Source organism: Nicotiana tabacum, chromosome 1, assembly GCF_000715075.1.
Source record: "Nicotiana tabacum cultivar K326 chromosome 1, ASM71507v2, whole genome shotgun sequence".
In the NCBI taxonomy this organism is placed as follows: domain Eukaryota; kingdom Viridiplantae; phylum Streptophyta; class Magnoliopsida; order Solanales; family Solanaceae; genus Nicotiana; species Nicotiana tabacum.
This window is the reverse complement of record NC_134080.1, coordinates 188,565,387-188,587,407: the sequence shown is the minus strand read 5'-3', so window position 1 is coordinate 188,587,407 and position 22,021 is coordinate 188,565,387. Positions and strand designations below refer to the sequence as shown.

The following is a 22,021-nucleotide window of genomic DNA, read 5'->3' as shown; positions in this document are numbered from 1 at the left end:
CAATATCTAGAATCCGAACTTAAAAAGCATTCTCCCAAAAAACGATATGTAATAGAGATATAAAGAACCTAGGTAATATAAAGGTTTGAAGTTGAAGGCAAGAATGTTTGTCTTGTATTCTTTTCTTTGACAGTCAATTCCTTGTATGGTCAAGGTATTGGAAATTACTCAAGAAAATTACTTATATTTATTTTATAATAAAATTAAAAGTCACTCGGCTATGTCTTTATCACTCAGAAAATCAAAACAATAGAAAAACTCTTTAATCTTATCAAATGTATTAAATATTTTAAATTAAAAAAAAAATTAGGGAAGAGAAAAACTGGGTAACTCAGCCATCTTCCACAAATTTGCGCTATGTGATCATCTAATTTCTTTCTCCATACAACTTTACTCTATTGTTAATCAATTAAAATGGTCGCAATTTTAACTCAACCCATATAATATTTCTCTTTGTCTAGCGTTCACAGAGAAGGAACGGGAAGATCAAAAATCGTTGTTCAGTTCACTCACTCCACGATCTCAAAGCAATGCAAATTACATTTCTTCTTCGGTTTTCACGGTCGTCTTCGATCAAATTTTCTTTCTTCTTTGTGAATTCTTTTTTCCAATGAGATCATGAAGTAGTTTTCTAGAAAAATAAGGATTAGAAAATTATGAATTTGGAGATCTTGTGATTACTAAAGTGAGTATTTTTTAGTTCATCCATTAAGTTCTTGAATAAATCGCTCCAAAGTTTTCTCAAATGTTGATGGTAGTGCATAGAATTTTTTTCGTTAATCCGTTTTCTTCAATATGATTTATCCAATTCTAACTCTACTTACTCTGAGTTAAATGGGTCTTAACGCTAAATTAATATATTTGGTGAGATTAAAGAGCTTTTCAATAATTTTGATTTTCTGAGTGATAAAGACATAGATTAATAACTTTTTTATCCTAATATAAGCAAAATTGATTCTCTTGAGTAATTTCCAGTACTTGGATGATCATCTAAGAAATTAACTCCTTTTTTTATTTAGCCATCTTGTATCCGAAGCCCAGTAGCTTAACCAATCCCGATTTTCATCGCGTAGGGCCATGGGCTGATGGAGTATCGGTTCATCTGAATCCAAAATATTCGATGCAGAGCATAAATTTTTATGTAAAAATTCACTAAAATTATAATAAATAGTAGCTATTTTTGAAGTTTATGAACTCAAGTTTTAAAAATATAATGAGTTTAATATTAAGGATCTTAAAGGTTAAAATCATAGAGCTTATATTTTGGATCTGCCTCTACGTAAGACCCATATAAGGGGAAAAACTTCCTACTAGAAAGTTTTTCATTCATAGAGTATAAACATAAAAAGCTTTCTATCTCTAGGAATAAACATAAAAAACTTTCTATCTCTAGGATGGGTTATCCTCTTAGCGATTGCTGAAAATGACGAGGAAGTATAAGACTAGAGGGGGAGAGGATCAAGGGCAAAAGGTTAACCAAAGCTTCAATAAGGTGAAGAAAACCGTTCTGCAGTCAGGGGATTCAAAGAAAATGTGAAATATAAACGTAATACAAGGAGTTATAGCTAGATTTGACTCAGGGATCAACGTCGGTAACATTTTGGTAAGTACCGAATTACCGTATCGAAATCGAAACTTTTGGTATTCGTACGGTATTTGGTTTAAATTTTAAAAAATATTGATATTAGGTATGGTATTTGGTATTTTAAAATAAAATACCGAAAAATCGACATCGTACCGAAATATATATATATTATATTACACAATACACATATTATTAATTATAGCACAAACATAAAAATCTAAAATTTTACTTTTTTTTATTCTCTAAGTTCATTAATTAACTCTAATAAAGTAAAAAGACATTTCTAATGATCAAATTTATTCTTTTATGAACAATTTTCTTTCTCTATGTTGATATTTGCTAGTTTTGGACAATTTTTGTCAACAAATGTTTTTAATTTTATACTTTTGAATACTTTAATTTAGAGTATTACAGTCGATGACTCTATGAACTAGTTAGTATTCAAACCGAATAAAGCGAAGTTACCAAACCGAATAAAGCGAAACTGAAAGGAGAAAAATCGAACCATACCGAATTTAATTAGGTACGGTGTTGGTATTGCATTTTAAGAAACCGAATACCAAAAATACCGAACCGAAATGTCTAAATACCATACTGTACAGACCGACAAACACCCCTAGTAACACCTACAATGACTCAATTGAAGAGCAGTACAAAGACTCCTGATTGTAACACAACTGGAAGAGTATCATGGGCAGACAAGGTAGAAAGAGAGTTTGGGAAAATTAATAATACAGGTAATAGTAAAGCCCTAGATCCCAAATTCAAAACATGGAGCAATATAGTAGATGTAGTTTCGACAATTGAGGTCTTTGATTTGAAGCCACAAGAGTCAATCAGGAACAATATGAAAATCACCATGGATGATGTCAAAGAGAAAATTGAGTTCTGGCGGACTGCTGTAATATGCTATGTACAAGGCTAAAACCCTCCCCCAATAGTGATGGAGGGCTATTTCAAAAAAATATGGGGATGTTTAGATATTTGTAAGGGGTGTATTTCTAGCTAGTCAGGTTACATAGTGCTGAAAGAAGAATCAAAGTTATAAAAGATGGTATATAAATATTTGATAGGAATTCGGTATTAGTGAAGCCTTGGAAACCAGATATGGAGATAAAAGAGGAGATAGTGGAAAGAATACTTGTGTAGATTAGGTTGATGGGTCTAGACTTCAAGAATTGGGGCAAGTCTGCTCTAACAAAAAATCAGGAATGGTAGGGACTCCTCTAAAAGCAGATAAAGCCGACAGAGAAAGAAAGACTAACGTATGCTAGGGTGTTGGTAGAGGTTACACTCAAAATCACATTACCCCTCTAGTGAGATGTTTGAAAATGAGGTGGCCAAAATTATGAAGCAGAAGACACTACAAAAAAAGCAGTTTACTTGCGGCGGTTTTATTGCGGGGTTATTATTAACCTCCCCAAATTGTATCTAATTAGGGGGGGGGGTCTTATTAACCTCCGCATTGAAATTCAATTTGCGGCTTTTAGAAACCTCCACTAGCCTTAAAAAAAAGGCGCTCCTTTATTTTTATCTTTCCCTCTTTTTTCCAGAAATTTCCCCCAACGATTGTATCCCTCTTATTTTTATTTTTCTCTCTTTTTTCCAGAAATAACTTTAGAAATATCCGCTCTTCACTCTAACGATTTAGGGTTCGCTTTCTCCTCCTGAAATGGAAAGTTCTCTTTCTCTCTTTAATCTCTCATTGTCTTTCACTCTAACGATTTAGGGTTCACTCTAAGTTGCGATTTAATGTGATATCCAATTGCGAAAATATTTGTGCGAAATATTTGTGCATTGCAAAAATAGTTGTGTGAAATTAGTCTCTGCATTGCGAAAATAGTTGATATCCGATTTTAATTCCTCTAAGTTTGATATTTGTGCGATTTTAATGTGAATTTCAGCAATTACAACTCGAATTGAAGCGTGTTTGCCGCTGAATCTCCTGACAAAAGGTACAACTCGAATTGCAGCTCTCTGCCCTCTCCTTCCTAATCTGTTTATATCTGATTTTAAATCCTCTAGGGTTTTGAGTATGTTTTCTTAATATCTGAATTTCAATAGTTTCTGCATGTGATTTGATTTAGGTTTCTCTGCTCCAATTTCAATAATTTTTGCATGTGATTTGATTTAGGTTCTCTCTGCTCCTTTTTTGTTATAGAAGAAGAAGAAGGTTTTTTTCTCAACTTCAAAACTCCAGTAATTATAATAGTATTAGGCAGTCATCTTATTATTTCTGATAGAATGAACTAAGAAGAAGTAAGCTACCGAGAAGAAGTAGACAATATTCAGCTTTTATAATTTTTCCTCTGTTTGTATGAAGTTGTTGAAAGAATTAGAGGGTTTTATCTTCTAAACTCATTCTATGATTGGAAAAGAAAATATAAAGATTGAATTGTTGTTCTCATATTGTTATTGTTGTGTTTTAGTAGTAACTGGCTAATTGATGTTTATTTATGATTTAAGTTGTTATATATTTCATTTAAATGCAAAGAATATCGGTATTCGAAACTCAGTTCGTTGAACTGTTCGACGAGGCCGCCTCTGAATTAGTTAGTGAGGTTTTGAGCTGAATTTGTGTACATCTATACCTCTTGAAAAAGTCCAGTAGAGCTAATAGGCATATTTGGTTCACAATAGATGAAGAATTATGAGAGTTGGACTAATAGGAATATTTGATTTTTAGTAGCATTTGGAATTCGTAAACCTTTCCTGTACATTTCTTCTAAGAACATAAGTTGTTCTGGGGTTGGACTCCACCTTGTTGGTCTTGTCAATTTTTCTCTTTTAAGAAAAGACATGTTTTTTTCTTTTCTTGGGCTTGAGACTGAAAAGGTTAAGGCTTAGATCAACTGATTAAACTGTTTCGAAAATGAGGTTTTTCATAGGTATATATCGAGAAAAATGTGATAGAAGAATTTAACAAAATATTTGGCTTCTGTGAAGTGTGGACAAAATGGTTGTAACATATACTTTGAGGTTGTCAAGCTCATTTTATGGTTGTGTGCGACCATTAGCTTTATATGAACATATTTGAACATCTTATGCAACTAAAAATAACTGATAAGTATGAAGAATCACTTCATGAAATGTTCTCATATCTCTGGTTGGGCTCTAGGGATACTTTGGTGGCCTTGTTTGGGGTAAACAAGACATGAATTTTGTAAAGTTAAGGGGGTGCATCAATTGGAAGAAGTGACGTTTCAGTTAAGTCCTTATTTTTTTAGGTAGTTCTTTCCTTGGTAATTTTCTTGAGCAACAGGCTTATAGTCGCTAACCAATTTTACTACCTAGTAATCTTTGAATGAACAAGTTATTTACTTACATATTAACATTTTATTTGAGCACAAATCCCCTTGGTTTAGCTTGAAATTATGTACTTCACTCTTTTGATTGCGGCTCTCTAATGATTTCAGCAATCATGCATACTACGATTTTCGTTTATTTCATGTTTTCTTGTTTAGGCTGTGGTACAATCTATAATAGCTTCAATTTACTATCTGTTTTGGATATCTGATAATATCTAAAGTTGATAAATATGATACTCTGCTTAAACACAAAGAGCACTATTGGATCTATATAACATTTTACTTTACCTGTCATTCTGTTAGCTTAATGATGGTACAATAAGTCTGAATCATGAACTTTTCTGATACATATGTTTAGCAAATGAAGTAGTTTGAGATCTGTAAAACAGGATTACCTAATCCTGTAGGTTTATACCTATCACACATCGGTTGTGTTAAAATTTCTTCAAGAAAGGGTGTTCGAAGACAAATTAGAATGGTGAAGAAGTTACAAGGTAAATCCTATGGTGTTCAAGCACTATTTCTGTATCTAAAAAAGATGTATTATCAGTGCAGTAGCTTATTACTGCTTTAGTTATAAACTCATTCAGACCATAAAGTTAATGGTCAATTTGTGGCATATAATCTTTTCCTGAAAAAATCTGAATTTAGATTGTGACGAAACGTATTTTATATGGAAATGAATTTAGTTATTAACTCATTCAGACCATTGCATCCCCTCTCTATAAAGTCCCTTAGCATTGGTCCATCTGTTGAATGATAATAATGGAGAAAGCCAAGAAACACATTGATATTTCCTATAGTACTCTTAGTTTAGTAGTATACATTCATCTGAATATGTTCTCATTGTTTTTCATGCTAGATAACTAGCTAACTTTACATTCCCTTTTATTTAGCTTATAAAATTGTAAAGTATGTCTCTGATCTTGTAAAATTGACAAGTTACTAAATTATTTTTCCTCGTGAAAATCTTGCAGATTATATCAAACTCTGCTGATTAGAAGCGTCCTTACTGGTGGCATACTGACCTGATTTTGGGTCATTAGCTGCACTTCTCAAAGGTTTCAGATCTTTTCAAATACTTTTTCAATGGATAAATCTTGAATTCGATTGCCAAGGAACATAAATGAATATTTGTTTGGTTTGAATTAATTTTTAGATTTTGCATTTTAAAATGGAGCTATAGAAGATAGAATAAAATGTCCATGCCCTAAATGTGGTTTTGTGAAGTGGTTGACTAGAGCGATAGTGTTCGATCATTTAATCTGCAAGCCATTCCTTTAAGATTATGTCACTTGGGTTTTTCATGGCGAAATAAATGTGTTGTAGAACTTTAATAACATAGAGGTCACTCAAGATACACTACTTGCCGAAAATCCAGTGGACTTATTGATTAATGAAGCATTTCAGGGCTTAAGACATGAGGATATTGATGTAGGTTCATCATAAGCAGGGAGAGAAGAAGAAATGTTAAATGATATGCCTGCTTCAAATAGTAAAAACTTTTTTGAGTTGCTTAGAGATGGAAGTCAAGAATTGTATGAAGATTCCAAGTACTCAAAGCTAGAGTTTTTGTTAAAGTTGTATCATATAAAGAGTTTGTCTGAGCTAAGTGACAAGGGAATGACTATGATACTAGATCTATTGGGAGATGCATTTAACTTTGCAAGTATCTCTGATTCTTTTTATGATGCCAAGAAAACCATTAAAAAACATTGTCTTGATTATATAAAGATAGATGCTTGTCCAAATGACTGCATGTTGTACTGGGGAGATGATGCTAATGAAGAAACATGCAAGTATTGTCACATATCTAGATGGAAGCCTAATGAGAGGGACAACAATCATCGCGTGCCTACTACAAGTAAGAAGAAGAAAAAAAAGCCTGCAAAAATTTTGCGTTACTTTCCACTAAAACCAAGGTTGCAGAGATTATTCATGTGTTTTAAGACTGCAGAGCATATGAGATGGCATGTAGAGGATAGTAACAAAGATGGAATAATGAGGCATCCTAGAGATGGTGAGGCATGGAAGAGGTCTGATACAATCTTTCCTGAATTTGCTTCTGATCCCCGAAATGTTCGATTAGGCCTAGCTAGTGATGGTTTCAATCCTTTTGGAACGATGAGTACTAATTATAGTATTTGGCCTGTGGTTTTGGTTCCATACAATCTTCCACCTTGGTTGTGCATGAAGCAACCAAATTTCATCCTCTCAATGATCATTCTAGGTCCACGTACGGCGGATAATAATATAGATGTATACTTACAAACCCTTATTAAGGAGTTGAATATGTTGTGGTATAAGGGTGTGGAAACTTGTGATTCATCGAAGAATGAAATGTTCAATATGCGAGCAGCTCTTATATGGACAGTCAGTGATTTTTCTGGACTTGATATCTTATCTGGTTGGAACACACATACTGGTTTGGCATGCCCCTCTTGTAATTTTGACGCAGAACCTTGTCGACTTACTCACAGTAGAAAAATGGTGCTTTATTGGTCATTGTCGATTTTTGGCAAGAAATCACAAATTTAGATTGATGAGGCATCGTTTTTTTGGAGATGTGGAGGAGAGGAATCCGCTGAGGAAGTTATCGGGGTCAGACATTTTGCAACAAGTGAAAGAAATCGATGTTACATTTGGAAGGCCAGTAGAGTTGAATGCTAGAAAGAAAAGAAATAGACAAAGAAAAGATGGGGAAGGTGCAACCCGGCAGTGGAGAAAAAAAAAGCATATTCTTCAATCTTCCATATTGGGAATTCAACTCGTTGTGCCATAATTTGGACGTCATGCACATCGAGAAGAATGTGTTTGACAATATTATATACACTTTGCTAATGGATAAAGACAAATCAAAGGATCATGTTAAGGCTCAAAAAGATCTACAAGATATGGGCATAAGACGTGATCTTTGGCCAGATGAGAAGGAAAATTGTCGCCTTGCTGCATTTGCAATTCCAAAAGAGAAGAGAGTCACCTTCCTTAAAACATTAAAGAATATTTCGGTGCCGGATGGTTACTCAAATAATATCTCTGATTGTATTGATCTGGATCAGAAGAGGATCTTCGGATTAAAAAGTCATGATTGTCACATCATCATGGAACAATTGTTGCCTGTTGCAATTCAAAATGTGCTTCCCAATGAGGTTGTCGGAGTCTTGGTAGAGCTTTCTTCCTTTTTTAGAAATCTTTGTTTGAAAAGTTTGAGCCTATCTGACCTAGAGAAGCTACAAGATCAGATTGTACTCACACTTTGTTACTTAGAGATTTTGTTCCCTCCATCTTTCTTCACTGTCATGGTTTATTTAACTATCCATCTAGTAGATGAAGTGATACAAGGTGGTCCAGTACATTATCGATGGATGTATTTTGTTGAAAGGTAAAAATTTATTATTTCATAACATTCTTTAGATCAAACTTTTAATATTAATTCAAACTGAATACTTGTTTTAATAATATTTCATTTTCGTTATAGATTGTTAAGTCATTTCAAGTCTCTTGTAGGGAACAAAGCACAACCAGAAGGTTCCATTGCTGAAGGTTATATTGTTGAAGAAGCTCTGACTCTCTGTTTTCGTTATTTGGAGGGTATCGAGTCAAGGATAAATAGTCCTAAACATGTAAACGATGAGCTAAATCATAATAAGACTTCTGAAATATCATCTTTGGTCCCTCAGCAAGGTAAACCTATTGGAGGCTCCACAATATTTCCCTTATCTCCTTTGGAGAAGACTCAAGCTCATCGATACGTGTTACTTAATTACGAAGCAGTGAAACCATTTATTGAGTAAGAAAGTTTATTGTAATTTATTTTTTAGCAAATTTTTTAAAGTGAAATGATTAAATTAATATAGGTGATTCCTCTGTAGTGAATTTAGGAACCACATTAAAAGAAATTTAAGGGGTCGAAGACCTTTTGCAACAGAGGTAGAGAGAAGAGTTAGTAAAGAGTTTCCTGATTGGTTTTCAAAATGAGTGAGTAAATAATATAGCTAATATTTGTTTATGCATAAGTTGTATTAATTTAGATTGTCTAATAGAAATAATTTTGTTTGTTCAGATCATGAATCCAGATATAGCAAACACAATATCTACTAATTTGGAGTTCTTAGCACGAGGTCCAATGCCAGACGCAAGAAGGTTTACTACATATAACATTAAAACTCAAGTTTCGGACTGTATCTAGAGAACAAGGATTGAAAACTCAAAATAGTGGAGTTTTTCTTACCTCTAACACCTCTTATATTGCATCTAATGCTGATAGAAATGCAACACAAGCAGAGTTGCCATATTATGGGAAGTTGGAAGACATAATTGAGCTCAATTATTATGGACGGTTTATGGTTGTTCTCTTCAAATGCCAGTGGGCTGACACTACTCGGGATAGAGGGATCAAAATAGATGTTTGGAAATTTAATTGTGTCAATTTTTCTAGATTGATTCACATGGGTGATCGCGAGGATCATGATCCTTATATTGAAGCGTCTCAAGCAAATATGGTCTACTATGTTGATGATGAAACTGATAAAGAATGGAGTGTTGTTGTGCATCTAAAGCCAAGAGATTTATTTAACACGGGAAATGTTGATGAAGAATAAATTTACGAGAATGAGTCATACCAACAACAAGAATTGGAACAATTTTTTGATGTTAATTATGAGAATATCCAAGTTGTAGTAGAGGAGCATATGTCTGACTAGGAATTATAGTTTCTTCAAGTTTAAAGCATTATAGTATAGAAATTATTGCAAGGTGTGATCGAGATTGCAAGTAATTAGATTATTTGATTGTTTCGTCGTAGCACTAATTCTACATGATTTTGTTAATTAAATACTTCAAAATTGCTTAATTGCAAATCTCATTGCTCTCTGTAGAGCAACTAACATACTGATTGTATGACTCTTGTACAGGAAATATTGTAAATTAGATTGTTCAATCTTTCATCATTATGGTATATAGTTTCATGCAATTAATTTTATTGATTCCAGATATGCCAAGGGCCAAGCGTTACCAAAACTTGCAAAAATCAGTTCAACCAGCATCTACTTCACAAGGTGTAGCACAACCTTTATCAACAACTGAATCAACACCTTCACATCTTGATAATACACCGCAGTTGGTATCATTTTTTCAACCGACACCTTCAGTCCAGGTCGCAGCACATCAGACTGCATCAGTTAGGACAACATCACAGTCGGCCCCGTCAGTTCGGGCTGCAGCACAGCCAAGTCATTCGGTTCATGCCACATCACAGCCGTCAATTCGGGCTGCAGCACAACCGACTTATTCAGTTCAAGCCACATCACAATTGGATCTATCAGTACAGGCAGCATCACGGCCGACACAATCCAAAAAGCGTCCTAGACGTGAGTGTTCGCAACATTGGACAGTTGATGCAATAGGTAATTCTTATCTTGATTTATTCAAGTGTCACTATTCAATATTGCCTTTTGTCTCTGTTTCTTGATCTTCTGTAGCTTCATCTTCATAATCACTATTTTCTTCAACTCTTGCATCTTGCTCTACAGAAAGCCTTTCTCCTAAACATAGTAGTAAACTGCTCACTCACTCTCCTAAACATTTCTTGAATTGAAGTTGCAAGGTGTGATCTAGATTGCAAGTAATTAGATTATTTAATTGTTTCGTCGTAGCACTAATTCTACATGATTCTGTTAATTAGGTACTTCAAAATTGCTTAATTGCAAATCTCATTACTTTCTGTAGAGCAACTAACATGTTGATTGTATGACTCTTGTACAGGAAACTTTGTAATAAGATTGTTCAATCTTTCACCATTATGGTATATAGTTTCATGCAATTAATTTTATTGATTCCAGATATGCCAAGGGCCAAACGTTACCAGAACTTGCAAAAGTCAGTTCAGCCAGCATCTACTTTACAAGGTGTATCACAACCTTTATCAACAACTGAATCAACACCTTCACATCTTGATAATACGCCGCAGTTGGTATCATTTTTTTCAACCAACACCTTCAGTCCAGGACGTAGCACATCAGAATGCATCAGTTAGGACAACATCACAGCCGGCCCCGTCAGTTTAGGCTGCAGCACAGCCGGCTTATTCGGTTCAGGCCACATCACAGTCGGCCCAATCAGTTCGGGTTGCAGCACAACCGGCTTATTCAGTTCAAGCCACATCACATCCGGCCCCGTCAGTTCGAGCTGCAACTCAGCCTGCTTATTCAGTTCAGGCCATATCACAACCTGCCCCATCAGTTCAGGCAGTATCATAGCCGACACAATCCAAAAAGTGTCCTGGACGTGAGTGTCCGCAACATTGGACAGTTGATGCAATAGGTAATTCTTTTCTTTATTTATTCAAGCGTCACTATTTAATATTGCCTCTGTCTCTGTTTCTTGATTATTATTTATGGAGTTGAGAATTGAACAGATAATGAAGTTTGGGTTATGAAGAATATGGATTAATTAGTAATTATTGAGATCTGAAATCTTTGAGGAAACAGGACAGTAAGGATCCTTCTTTGTACTATAACTGAAAACATAATGAAGTAGAGTCCAAAAGGGCATTTACACTAACAGACTAACATATATGTTCTGCAAAAACAGAAATATATCCGCAAAAACAGAAACTGAAAGAAATATTCAAATTGCCAGAATGATGTTGAATGCAGTATTGAATACAAGACAACTTTTTAGCTTTTTATCAGTTTCTACAAAAGTTAGTTCGATCTTTTAAATTGATGTTTATTTTTAAAGATTCGCAAGGAGCTACCAAGAAACTCAAAGTAAAGGTTAAGGATGTGATGTATTTATCCGACGAAAAATGTATTGTGGTTGAATTTGATGATATGGATCAGCCAATTGGAGAAAGGCAAGGTGTTCTTGCAGGCTTTTGTGGAATTTTAGCAACCGACTGCTCCTTATTTCCAATTCATTTCAACAAATGGCCAGATTTACCTAAGTCATACTTCAATTGTTGCTTTGATCGAATTATAAAGGTGTAAGCTCTATTTTCTTATTGTTGTAACTCTGTTTTATATCGTTAGATTGTATATTTGCATGTAATAAATTAGTTAACAGAAGTTTTATTCCTGTAGCCACGATTCTATTTTAAGACAACTGAGTTAAATGCACGAGCATATGTTTATAGTTGTATTGGAAAGAAGTGGAGTTCAGGAAGGCAAAGTTTGTGGTATAAGTTCAATAACCCACTTAAGACCTAAGCAGAGATTATGGATAATGTTCCATCAGAGATTCCACGGGATCAATGGACTTCTTATGTTGCTTACCGTTTTAATGAAAAGACAATGGTATTTATTTGAATGTTTTAATTAGTATGTGTAATTATATACTTTTTATTTGTATATTTGAGTTATATGTATTTTTATAAGGAAATGAGCAAAAGAAATGCTAAAATTCGGAAGAAACAAACTGTTGCACACACTGGTGGTTCCAAACCAAACTCCAAAAGAAGAGCTGAAATGGTGATAAATATTAATTTAATATGTTTTACTTTAGTTAAACTTGCAAACTGTTCCTATTTAGTCAAGTTACTCTGACTTGATTTTTCATTTATAGATGGCTGAATCTGGACAAAACCCTGGACAAGCGCAACTCTATCTTGCTACTCATAAGAAGGAAGATGGGTCATATGTTAATGAAGCAGCAAGAGAAATATGTGCAAGTTTCTACTTGTTAAAAGCTTCATCCTAACATCAAGTTAATAAAATGTTAGCCATCTATTAGTGCACTTCTTGATCAGTTGACATTACCCTTTCATTCTTTCAACTGATTGTTCAACTGTTTCAAGTGGAGTAGCAATATTAGTACTATGGATAGTAGTAAATTGTTTGGTTTATTATATTTTTGTATTTTAATTTTAGTAACTACTCTTCTGTTATATATAACTAAGAAGTTTGTACTTTGTACTCTTAATTACTCTTAGCTTATTATGATTTTTTGGATTAATTAGTTGTTTTCTTCTCAATTGACAAGTTTAACTTAATTTATTTTTTTACCATAGATAACGCAAAACGATTGAGGTCATGACCTTTTTTTGTTGTTGGGGTGGTTCTTACTAATCCAAGAGCATTTTCTTGCGTAACTTCAAATGTTCTAAATAATAATTCTCCTCATGCACGATGAATTATATTCCCTTCTCCTTTTCTTTTGCCAGTCATCTTTAGTAGGGGGATGTGATCTGCATTCTTTCTTTATACTCCTTCTTTTCCTTCTGGTACCTTTCCTTGTCTTTCACTCCATAGTTTTGATAGACCTGTAAAAACTATCAATCAACATCAAACTCTTTCAATGTCCCTACTTTATTGGGGATACCGGGTTTAATGTGTTCAGAGTAATCACTGCATTGTGTTTATATTAAGAAACCTCATGCTCAGTGTAATAAATTTGTTTTCAAAGTGATTGCTAATGTCCTATTACAGAATATCAGTTGCAATATTTTTTTTTCAAAGTGACTAAAGGATATACATTATCCTTATGTTGTCAATTACTAATTGAAGTTATGACAATGAATTTTGTGTATCTTATATTCAGGAAAAAATTGAGCTAGTTGTAAGTCAAAGCGCCACAGATGAGTCTGAAGTTTCACCAAATGATGTTGTTGGTAAGGTGCTAGGAAAAGAGCATTCTGGAAGGGTGAGGTGCTTGGGGTTAGGAGCTATCCCGAGTAAAGTTTTTAGACAAACAAGACGTCATTTTGGAGATATAAATTCTTCCAGTTGTGATAATGGTTCATGTTCGTCCAAACGCGAAGAGAAGTACAATCAGATTGTAAATGCTCACAATCAAAGCCAAGAAAAGTACAATCGGATTGTAAATGCTCACAATCAAAGCCAAGAGAACTATGCTCAAATGATGACTGCACACCACCAAATGATGAATGCTTTCAAGACATATATGATTATGAAAGAAGGGACAATACCTCAACAGTTTGCTGGGATTTTCGTTTCTCCTCCTCCGGCAGCGGTAAATAAAATCTAGCTATATGTAGTTTTTAAATTTGAAAAACTAAAGAAAAAAAAACTTTAAATGCTTTTTATTTCTTTGCAGCCAAGTGATGCATCTAGCGGATCCATTTCACCTATGGTCGTAAGAGGATCATCTAGTAATAGTAATCTTAATGAAAATTATTGAATTTCTTTGCAAATGTAATAGATGATTAAGTATGATACTTTACTTGAATGGTTGAACTAGATATTTTGTGTTTAAGTTTAGTTTTTGAGATTAATGACAATGCTATCTGCTTATGATTCTATAATATGTGGATGTTACTTAACATTTATGCATCTTTAGTATTATGTTAATGCCTCTTAAAATTTATTTAATATAATTAAAATATTGTATTAGAAAAACAGGTATCCCCACAATTGCCCTGCCCAAAAAAAAGGTCTTCATGGAATAGGGGAGGTTACAACTGCCATTAAATAAACAAATTGAGGGGGTTAAAGCTGCCGCGAAAATAGAATTTCTCATATTTCGAAAATATATTGCGGAGGTTAAAACCGCCACAAGATGATTATTTTGCGGCGGTTTTACCCCCCGTTTAATTTTTTTTTTACAAGTTGCGCATTGATTAAAATTTTAATATGTGGGAGTTACACCGCCGGACAATAACCTCCGTTAAATGGTTACGGCGGGCTTTAAAAACTGCCACAAAATGATTGCGGCGAACCTTACAGCTGGGGTTTTGAAGACCGCCGTGATATCAAATAACGGGGGTCGCTGACCGCCGCAAAACGTGAAAATACCCTCCGCAAATAGGCTATTTTTTTGTAGTGAAATAAAATACGAACGGAAGTCAAATTTGTGTTCTAAATACAATAATTTTGGGCATAAAATAAATGAGTGCAGAAACAAATGAAGGAGGAAGCTGCTAGTAAGGAAAAATAGAAGATTGTGCAGTAGAAAATGAAAGCAAATGAAGACAAAAACCAACAAAAGAACCAATAGGTGGATGAGAAGCAAAGCAGCAGCACTATAACAGCTAGACAGGAAAGGGGTAAATAAACATGAGACATAGAATATCAAACTCAAACCTGCAGAAAAGAGAGGGAATGTGGTGGTGATTTGGGAGCCAGAGATCAAAACATGCAATACTTTTGCTGCTTTGGTAAGTTAGGAGAATAGAGGGACGGAAAAGCAAGGTGAAATTAGTACAAATTTCTCTTTGCCCTGAAGGAGAACATGTAGTGATGAGTCCAACACTTGGGAGGGGTGGGGTTATATCCCCTCCTAATAGATAAGGTAGAATTTTGGAACAGATAATAGATAAGGTAGGATTTTGAAACACCCAGAGGACTTAATAGGCTAGATAAACAAAGAGAAACTAATACATTTATGCATAATAACAAAGATGAGTTGTTTGATCTTCTGGAGACTAAGATTAAGAGAGAAAGCTCAGTGGATGGTCCTTTACCACTAACCTGACTAAACATCCGGGGGGAGGGGGGGGGGGGATAAGATTGTTGTGGAAATCAGGAATATTTGGGGTAAATATAAGTAAAGTAGCAAGCAGCTTATTCATTGTGAAGTCATTCATATATGCACATAACATGAATTATGTATTACAATGTTATATCTTTATAACGATCTACCTCTAAGAAGGAGTTTGTGGATAGATATAAATGAGATATGCTCAGGTAAAGGGGGCATGTGTAGTAATGGGTGACTTCAACAGTGTGCTTAATGGGGGTGAAAGTATTTGTAGACTAGTTACAATGGCAGAAGAGATTTTAGGAAATATCTCAATGATTGTGAGCTGCAGGATCTCAAATCCTCATGATCATTCTTTACATGGAATAATAAGCAAGGAAGAGAAGTATTCGGCATAATTTACATGATATTAGTTAATAAAGAATGGAGCGTTAATATTTCAGACTCAGATGAGCATTACATGAATGAGGGGCTCCATGATCATTGCCATGCAATAATCAACTGGGAAGACGAAAGAAAAAAGCAAAGGAAAGAATTTAAATACTTCAATATATGGAGCATTGTACCTGAATTCAAAGAGAGACTAGAAAAAGGCTAGAGACCTCCTATTTCGGGAACAAAAATATACCCAATGGCAGGAAAATTAAATAGATGTAAAGTTATTTTGCAAAAGCTAAACAAGGAAAGATTTAGTGAGGTAGAGAAAAAGGAATAAGTGGCCCTGGAGAGACTAAAGGCATGTCAGATAAAATTATAGGTGAATCTAACAAAAAGAAACCTGGTAAGAAAAAAAAAAAAGAAGGAAAACTCGCACAAGAGTGCAGTAAAAGGAAGTCTGCTAGGGATCAATATCTGAATTAAAAATGCAAGATAGATTGGCTGAAATATGGAGAAAAAGACACCAAATTATTTCATGGAATGATGAAGTGTAGAAGGATTGGTAATAGAGTGTTCACTATTACCGATTCCAATGAGAATACTAAAAATGATCCAAAGGAGGTAGCACATGATTTTATTGAGTTTAACATGAAGTTACAGGGTACCAAAAAGGAATGAAAGATAGCATGTATGCAGAGTATTAATGTGGGAAGGCCCAAGAGTATTAGAAGAGCAGAGGAGCTATTTAGAAAAGACTTTACTAAAGCAGATGTTAAAGAGGCACTATAAGCAATAGTAGTTGAAAAGCCCCCAGGACTAGACGAGTATGGAAGTAAGCTTTTCAAGGACTGCTAGGCAATTGTGGGAAAGGTATTACTAAATGAGTCTGAATTTTACGAAACTAGATGAATGCTGAAATCTCTAAACAACACTGTTATTACTTTTGTACCTAAAAGTACTCATGCAATAGGGGTGGGAAATTATAAACCTATTTACTATTGCAATACGGTCTATAAGTTGATCTCAGAATGATGTGCAAACGACTGAAAGGAGTACTACCTGATATAAGTGTTGATAATCAGAGTGCTTTTGTAGTTGGGAGGACAATTGTGCAAAATATCATCATCTGTACGGGACTTGGTAAGACTATACAATTGGAGAAATACTACTAAGAGATGCTTGATAAAGATTGATCTTAAAAAGCATATGATGTTGTAGAATGAAAATTTATAGAAAAAATGATGCATGCTTTGAATTTCCTCTACAAATTATAGAATGGGTGATGACTTGAATAAGCACAACTCAATACACTATAGCTTTGAATGGAGGACAAAATGGATGCATAGAAGGAAAGAGGGAATTGGATGTATGGAGTACTTCTCTAGAATAATGAATCCGGTTACTAAGCAAGATAGTTTGAGTATCATACAAGGTGTAAATGGATTAAATTGAATCATCTATGCTTTACAGATGATGTTCTATTATTTTGCAAAGGGGAGTTTCACGCTATGTGGATGTAAAGGGGATTGAAAACCTTCCTAGAAGCCTTTGGATTATTCACAAGTGCTAAAAAGTGTAATATTTTCATGTGAATATGGAACCACAATGCTTAAATGATTTCACAACTCAAAATCCAATTAATCATGATGGCACCTAACGCAACCCGCTAGGTAAGCCAATTAACAACAATGTAATTCAATGGGATTTACTCAGAAAATAAATGAAGAAATTACTGAACTTTTATACACTTCCCAAGGACTGGTAATACAAATCACGAGCTTCTAAAATTTAGAGTTTACAAAGCTGGTATGAAATAAATACATCAGCTGTTTGAACTATACGTGAGCAGATTAATAATTCTAAAGCTACCAAGAACAAAAGACAGTTATGTCTGGAACGCATGTACATTTTCAATGCCAGATCCCACCATACACAGCAACATCAACATCCAAAATCTACACGCAAGGTGCAGAAGTGTAGTACAAGTACAACTAATCTCATGTACTCAATAAGTAACAAACCTAACCTTAGGTTGAAAGCAGTGACGAGCTTGTACAATGGTCAAAGTCCTACACCAATAGCCAATAATAACTTGTAACAATATAACTAAAGCAGTGCAAGTAATAACTAAAATATACGATGCTCAACTCATTCACAGTTACGGAAGATAGGTATGTTTTTCAGGTATAACAGTAAAAACCCAAATCTTTCTCCGAAATCACCCAAATGTGAGTATATTAAAAAATTGAGATTTTTCCCAACAACTTTCAACAACAGATAGGATGTTTCATTATCAGATGACATGGGAAAAATTCATCTCTATGCCTACATGTCAATGTGCATGAGAAATCATGAATGTCAAAATACCATACAACATGAAAAAATGCATCTCTATGCCTACGTGCCAAGTATTCATGTCAAGTGCAATGCACCACAGTGATAAACTCATGTGCTCATGCTCTCGGAGCAGTCAACCTCACTCAGCACGCTCAGTCATTCAGTCTTCCCAGTCACTTAATCCACCCAGTCACTCAATCTTCCCAGCCACTCGGTCCTCCCAGTTACTTAGTCATTCCAGTCACTCGGCACTCGCACTTAGTAGGTACCTACGCTCAATGCTGGTATGGCAGACTCCGGAGGGGTTGATCCTGCTCAAGCGCTAATATAAGTCAATCATGACATGAATCAATAAAGCCTGATGCGGCGTGCAGCCCGATCCCAAAAATATCACTCATAATCAAGCCCTTGGTCTCACTCAGTCATCATCCTCTCCAGTCTCTCAGCCTCACAAATCTCGTGTCAATCAGCCCAAACAATGATAATATGATGTGAGACAAATTATAACAGAGACTGAGATATGATATGAAACGAATGAGTATGACTGGGTATGTAATTGCAATTTAAGAAAATAATTCAACAGCAGAAATGACCTCTGTGGATCCCAACAGAATAAGCATATAGCCTAAACATGGCTTCTAACATGGATCACAGTTCGATTACTTTAACACGTAGGAATTTCGCGGACAGAAACAAGATTAGATAACTACACAGTACCACAGAATCGACCGAGTCATAATTCACATTATGCACACCCACACACCCGTCACTTAGCATGTTCGTCACCTCAACACAAAATTCATACCCTCAACACCAACTTTAGAAGTGTTACTTAACTCGAATAAGCCGAATACAATATTGATCAAGCCAACAATACTCTGGAAATGCCACCTTGCGCATACCGACCTTCGAATGGCTCAAAACTAGTCAAAAGCAACTCAAAAATATCAAATAATACCAGAGGAAACAAACCCAATCGATAAAGATGGAATCTTTAGTCAAAAGCCCAAAGTCAACCAAAAAGTCTAACTCGGGCTCGCACATCGGAACCTGACAAAACTCACAAAATCTGATAACCCATTCAATTACGAGTCCAACCGTACTATTTTCACTCAAATCCAACTCTAAATCGATGTTCAAAACTCAAAAATTCACTTTATCAAAATTTTAGACAAAACCCCCTAATTTCTCTCTTCAAATCATCAATCAAATTCTAAAAACGAAGATAGATTCATGAAATACAATCAAAACTGAGTAAAGAAAACTTACCCAATCCATATAGTGAAAATCGCCTAAAAATTGTCTTAATTCGAGCTCTATAGCACCAAATATGCTAAAATGGCTGAAACCTCTGAAATAGAGTACTTATAAGCACTTCCCAGGCGAACCCTTCGCGAATGCGGACAAACCATCGCGTTCGCAATGAAAAAAATAAACTGCCACCAGAAATGCCCTGCACGTTCACGATGCTTCCCACGTGAATGTGATGGCCATAGATGCCACACAGCGAAAACGCGGTCCACGTCTCGCGGACGCGAAGAAGAGTACTCCAGCTGCAAGCGCACCATTGCGAACACGACTATCCAAACGCGAACGTGAAGCTCAAGTCCTACATATACCGTGAACATGACTCAATACTCGCGAACGCGAAGAGATAAAATATCCTAGTCCAATTTCTTATTTGCGATGACTCCCATGCTAACGCGATTCATTGCAGATATCAGTAAAAACTAGAAATTCAAAATGAAAGGAAATGGTTTGAAAGTGATCTGAAACTCACCCAAACTCCTCGGGACCCTATCCGAATATACCGACAAGTCCTATAACATAACACAGACTTACTCGAGGCCTCAATTCATGCATAACAACATCAAAACCACGAATCATACCTCAAATCAAACTTAATGAACTTTTAAACTTTCAACTTTCAAATCTAGTGTCGAACCATATCAAATCAACTCAGAATGAACTTAAATTTGCACACAAGTCCCAAATGACATAACGAAAAATTTCAATTCCCGGAACCACAATTCGAACTTGATATCATCAAAAACAACTTCCGGTCAAACTTATGAACATTCCAAACTTTCAAATTTCCAGCTTTCGCCAATTAGAGCCGAAACCTCCTAGAGATATTCAAATGAAAATCCGGGGCATACGCCCAAGTCCAAAATCACTAATCGAACCTAACGGAACCATCAAAACTCTAATCCGAAGTCAAATACAAAAGGTCAAACTTGGTCAACTCTTCCAACTTAAAGCTTCACATGAAATTCATTCTTCCAAACTAATTTCGAAATATCTAAAAACTAAAACCGACAATTTACACAAGTTATAATACATCACATGCAGCTACTCAAGACTTTAAATAGCTTAATGGAATGTTAATGCTCAAAATAACTGGTCGGAACGTTACAAATGATCTGTGTGAACTCACATGGTACAAAAGGGGTACATTACCTTTTAAGTACCTTGGTTTTCCTATCTCAGCTAAGAAACTATTGTCAATGGATTATAAAATGCCAGTGGAGAAGATAAAGGCCAGAATTTGCAGTTGGAGCTCTAAACATCTATCATATGCAGCAATGGTACAATTAGTGAATGTTGTTAATGCACCTACATACTTACCGATCCTCAATCGTTATCCTACCAAGGTAACTCCTAAAGAGCATAACAGTAGCTTGCTGGAATTTTATGTGGGATGAAAAACTAGTGACAAATAAAGCTCCATTGGTTTCTTGGGAGCTACTATGTAGATCAAAGAAGGAATGGGATTGAGTATAATTGATTGTGTTGTATGGAATGAGGCAACAATAAAAAAAATATGTGTGGAATGCTGTAGCAAAAATTGACAATCTATAAGTGAAATGGGTGAACCATATATACTTGCGAAGGAGATCATAGTGGCAATACACTCCTTAAGATTGTTGTTGGTATTGGAACAAGAGTTGTTCAATTAAGAATACAACTGGATTTGTACAAGATGAAGGGATTATTAGGAATGGGAAGTACTCCATAAAGACTGGATATGAATGGATGAAAGGAACTCTAGAACTCAAAGCTAGGAGAAGCTGGGTATGGAACATGGATCCATTCCCCTAGGGTCACCCTCTCATGTATCTTCTTGATAGTGTACAGGCGGATTTGAGGAAATTGATCAGTGGTTTGATGCGATATGGAAATATTAAGGAAAAGCTAGCTAGTGTTTGTTTTGGATTTCATATTTAATCTTTACTTGCAATTTTCGTGGTTAATTACCTAATTTATTTGCATATCATATTTATATTTTGCATTATTGACTGAGCAGACTACTTGGGCAATTGTACGCACACAGATGGTTCATTTATGTGCTTTATGATTTGATCACATTATTGTTCTGTACTTGTTGAGTTTATGAAACTGTACAGGTTATAGAAATTTATAATTTTTGCTTCTTTTACCTCGCCGAGGTTGGTTATGATACTTGCTGAGTACGTTGGGTCGACCCAGAACTTTGTGAGAAGTTTTATTTTGTGTCTCATACAACTGACACTAGTTGTATGAGACTCCTTTTTATCTCACAAATTTGTGGACCCCAATACTTCTGGGTCTACAGAAATCTGGGTCCACAAAACTGTAAGACAAAAAAGTTACCTTGTCACCCATAAACTACAACAACAACAACAACCCAGTATAATCCCACTTAATGGGGTCTGGGGAGGGTAGTGTGTACGCAGACCTTACCCCTACCCTGAGGTAGAGAGGTTGTTTCCAAATAGACCCTCGGCATCCTTCCCTCCAAGAACTTCCCACCTTGCTCTTGGGTAGACTCGAACTCACAACCTCTTGGTTGGAAGTGGAGGTTGCTTACCATCAGAACAACCCCTCTTGTCTAGTTGTATATGAGACAAAAATAAAATTTTCCCCTAAATGTCATCAAAAGCCACGTGCACATGTACAACAACATAAGGAAATGTGATCGTTAAAATAGCATAAC

General features: G+C 35.2%; 1 protein-coding gene across 44 annotated transcripts; it reads left to right on the top strand.

Moving 5' to 3' along the window:
• The first annotated feature begins 1,584 nt into the window (after positions 1-1,584).
• On the top strand, positions 1,585-14,122 carry LOC107812388 (uncharacterized). Of its 44 annotated transcripts, none has more exons than XM_075255395.1 (12): positions 1,588-1,603; positions 3,490-3,540; positions 5,301-5,387; positions 5,871-5,954; positions 8,401-8,683; positions 8,766-8,871; positions 8,957-9,036; positions 9,885-10,298; positions 10,734-11,214; positions 11,635-11,876; positions 13,432-13,863; positions 13,948-14,122. In XM_075255395.1, exons 10-12 carry the CDS (start codon positions 11,682-11,684, stop codon positions 14,029-14,031), a joined length of 711 nt encoding a protein of 236 aa, XP_075111496.1. In that variant the 5' UTR covers positions 1,588-1,603; positions 3,490-3,540; positions 5,301-5,387; positions 5,871-5,954; positions 8,401-8,683; positions 8,766-8,871; positions 8,957-9,036; positions 9,885-10,298; positions 10,734-11,214; positions 11,635-11,681; the 3' UTR covers positions 14,032-14,122. The 44 variants fall into 44 exon arrangements, 23 of the variants coding, with proteins under 23 accessions (XP_075111506.1, XP_075111496.1, XP_075111491.1 ...); XM_075255390.1 differs by lacking the exon at positions 1,588-1,603 and adding an exon at positions 2,161-2,322; XM_075255419.1 differs by lacking the exons at positions 1,588-1,603; positions 5,301-5,387 and adding an exon at positions 4,704-4,791 and having other exon boundaries at positions 2,329-3,540; positions 8,401-8,436; positions 8,574-8,683.
• Positions 14,123-22,021: the final 7,899 nt, after the last annotated feature.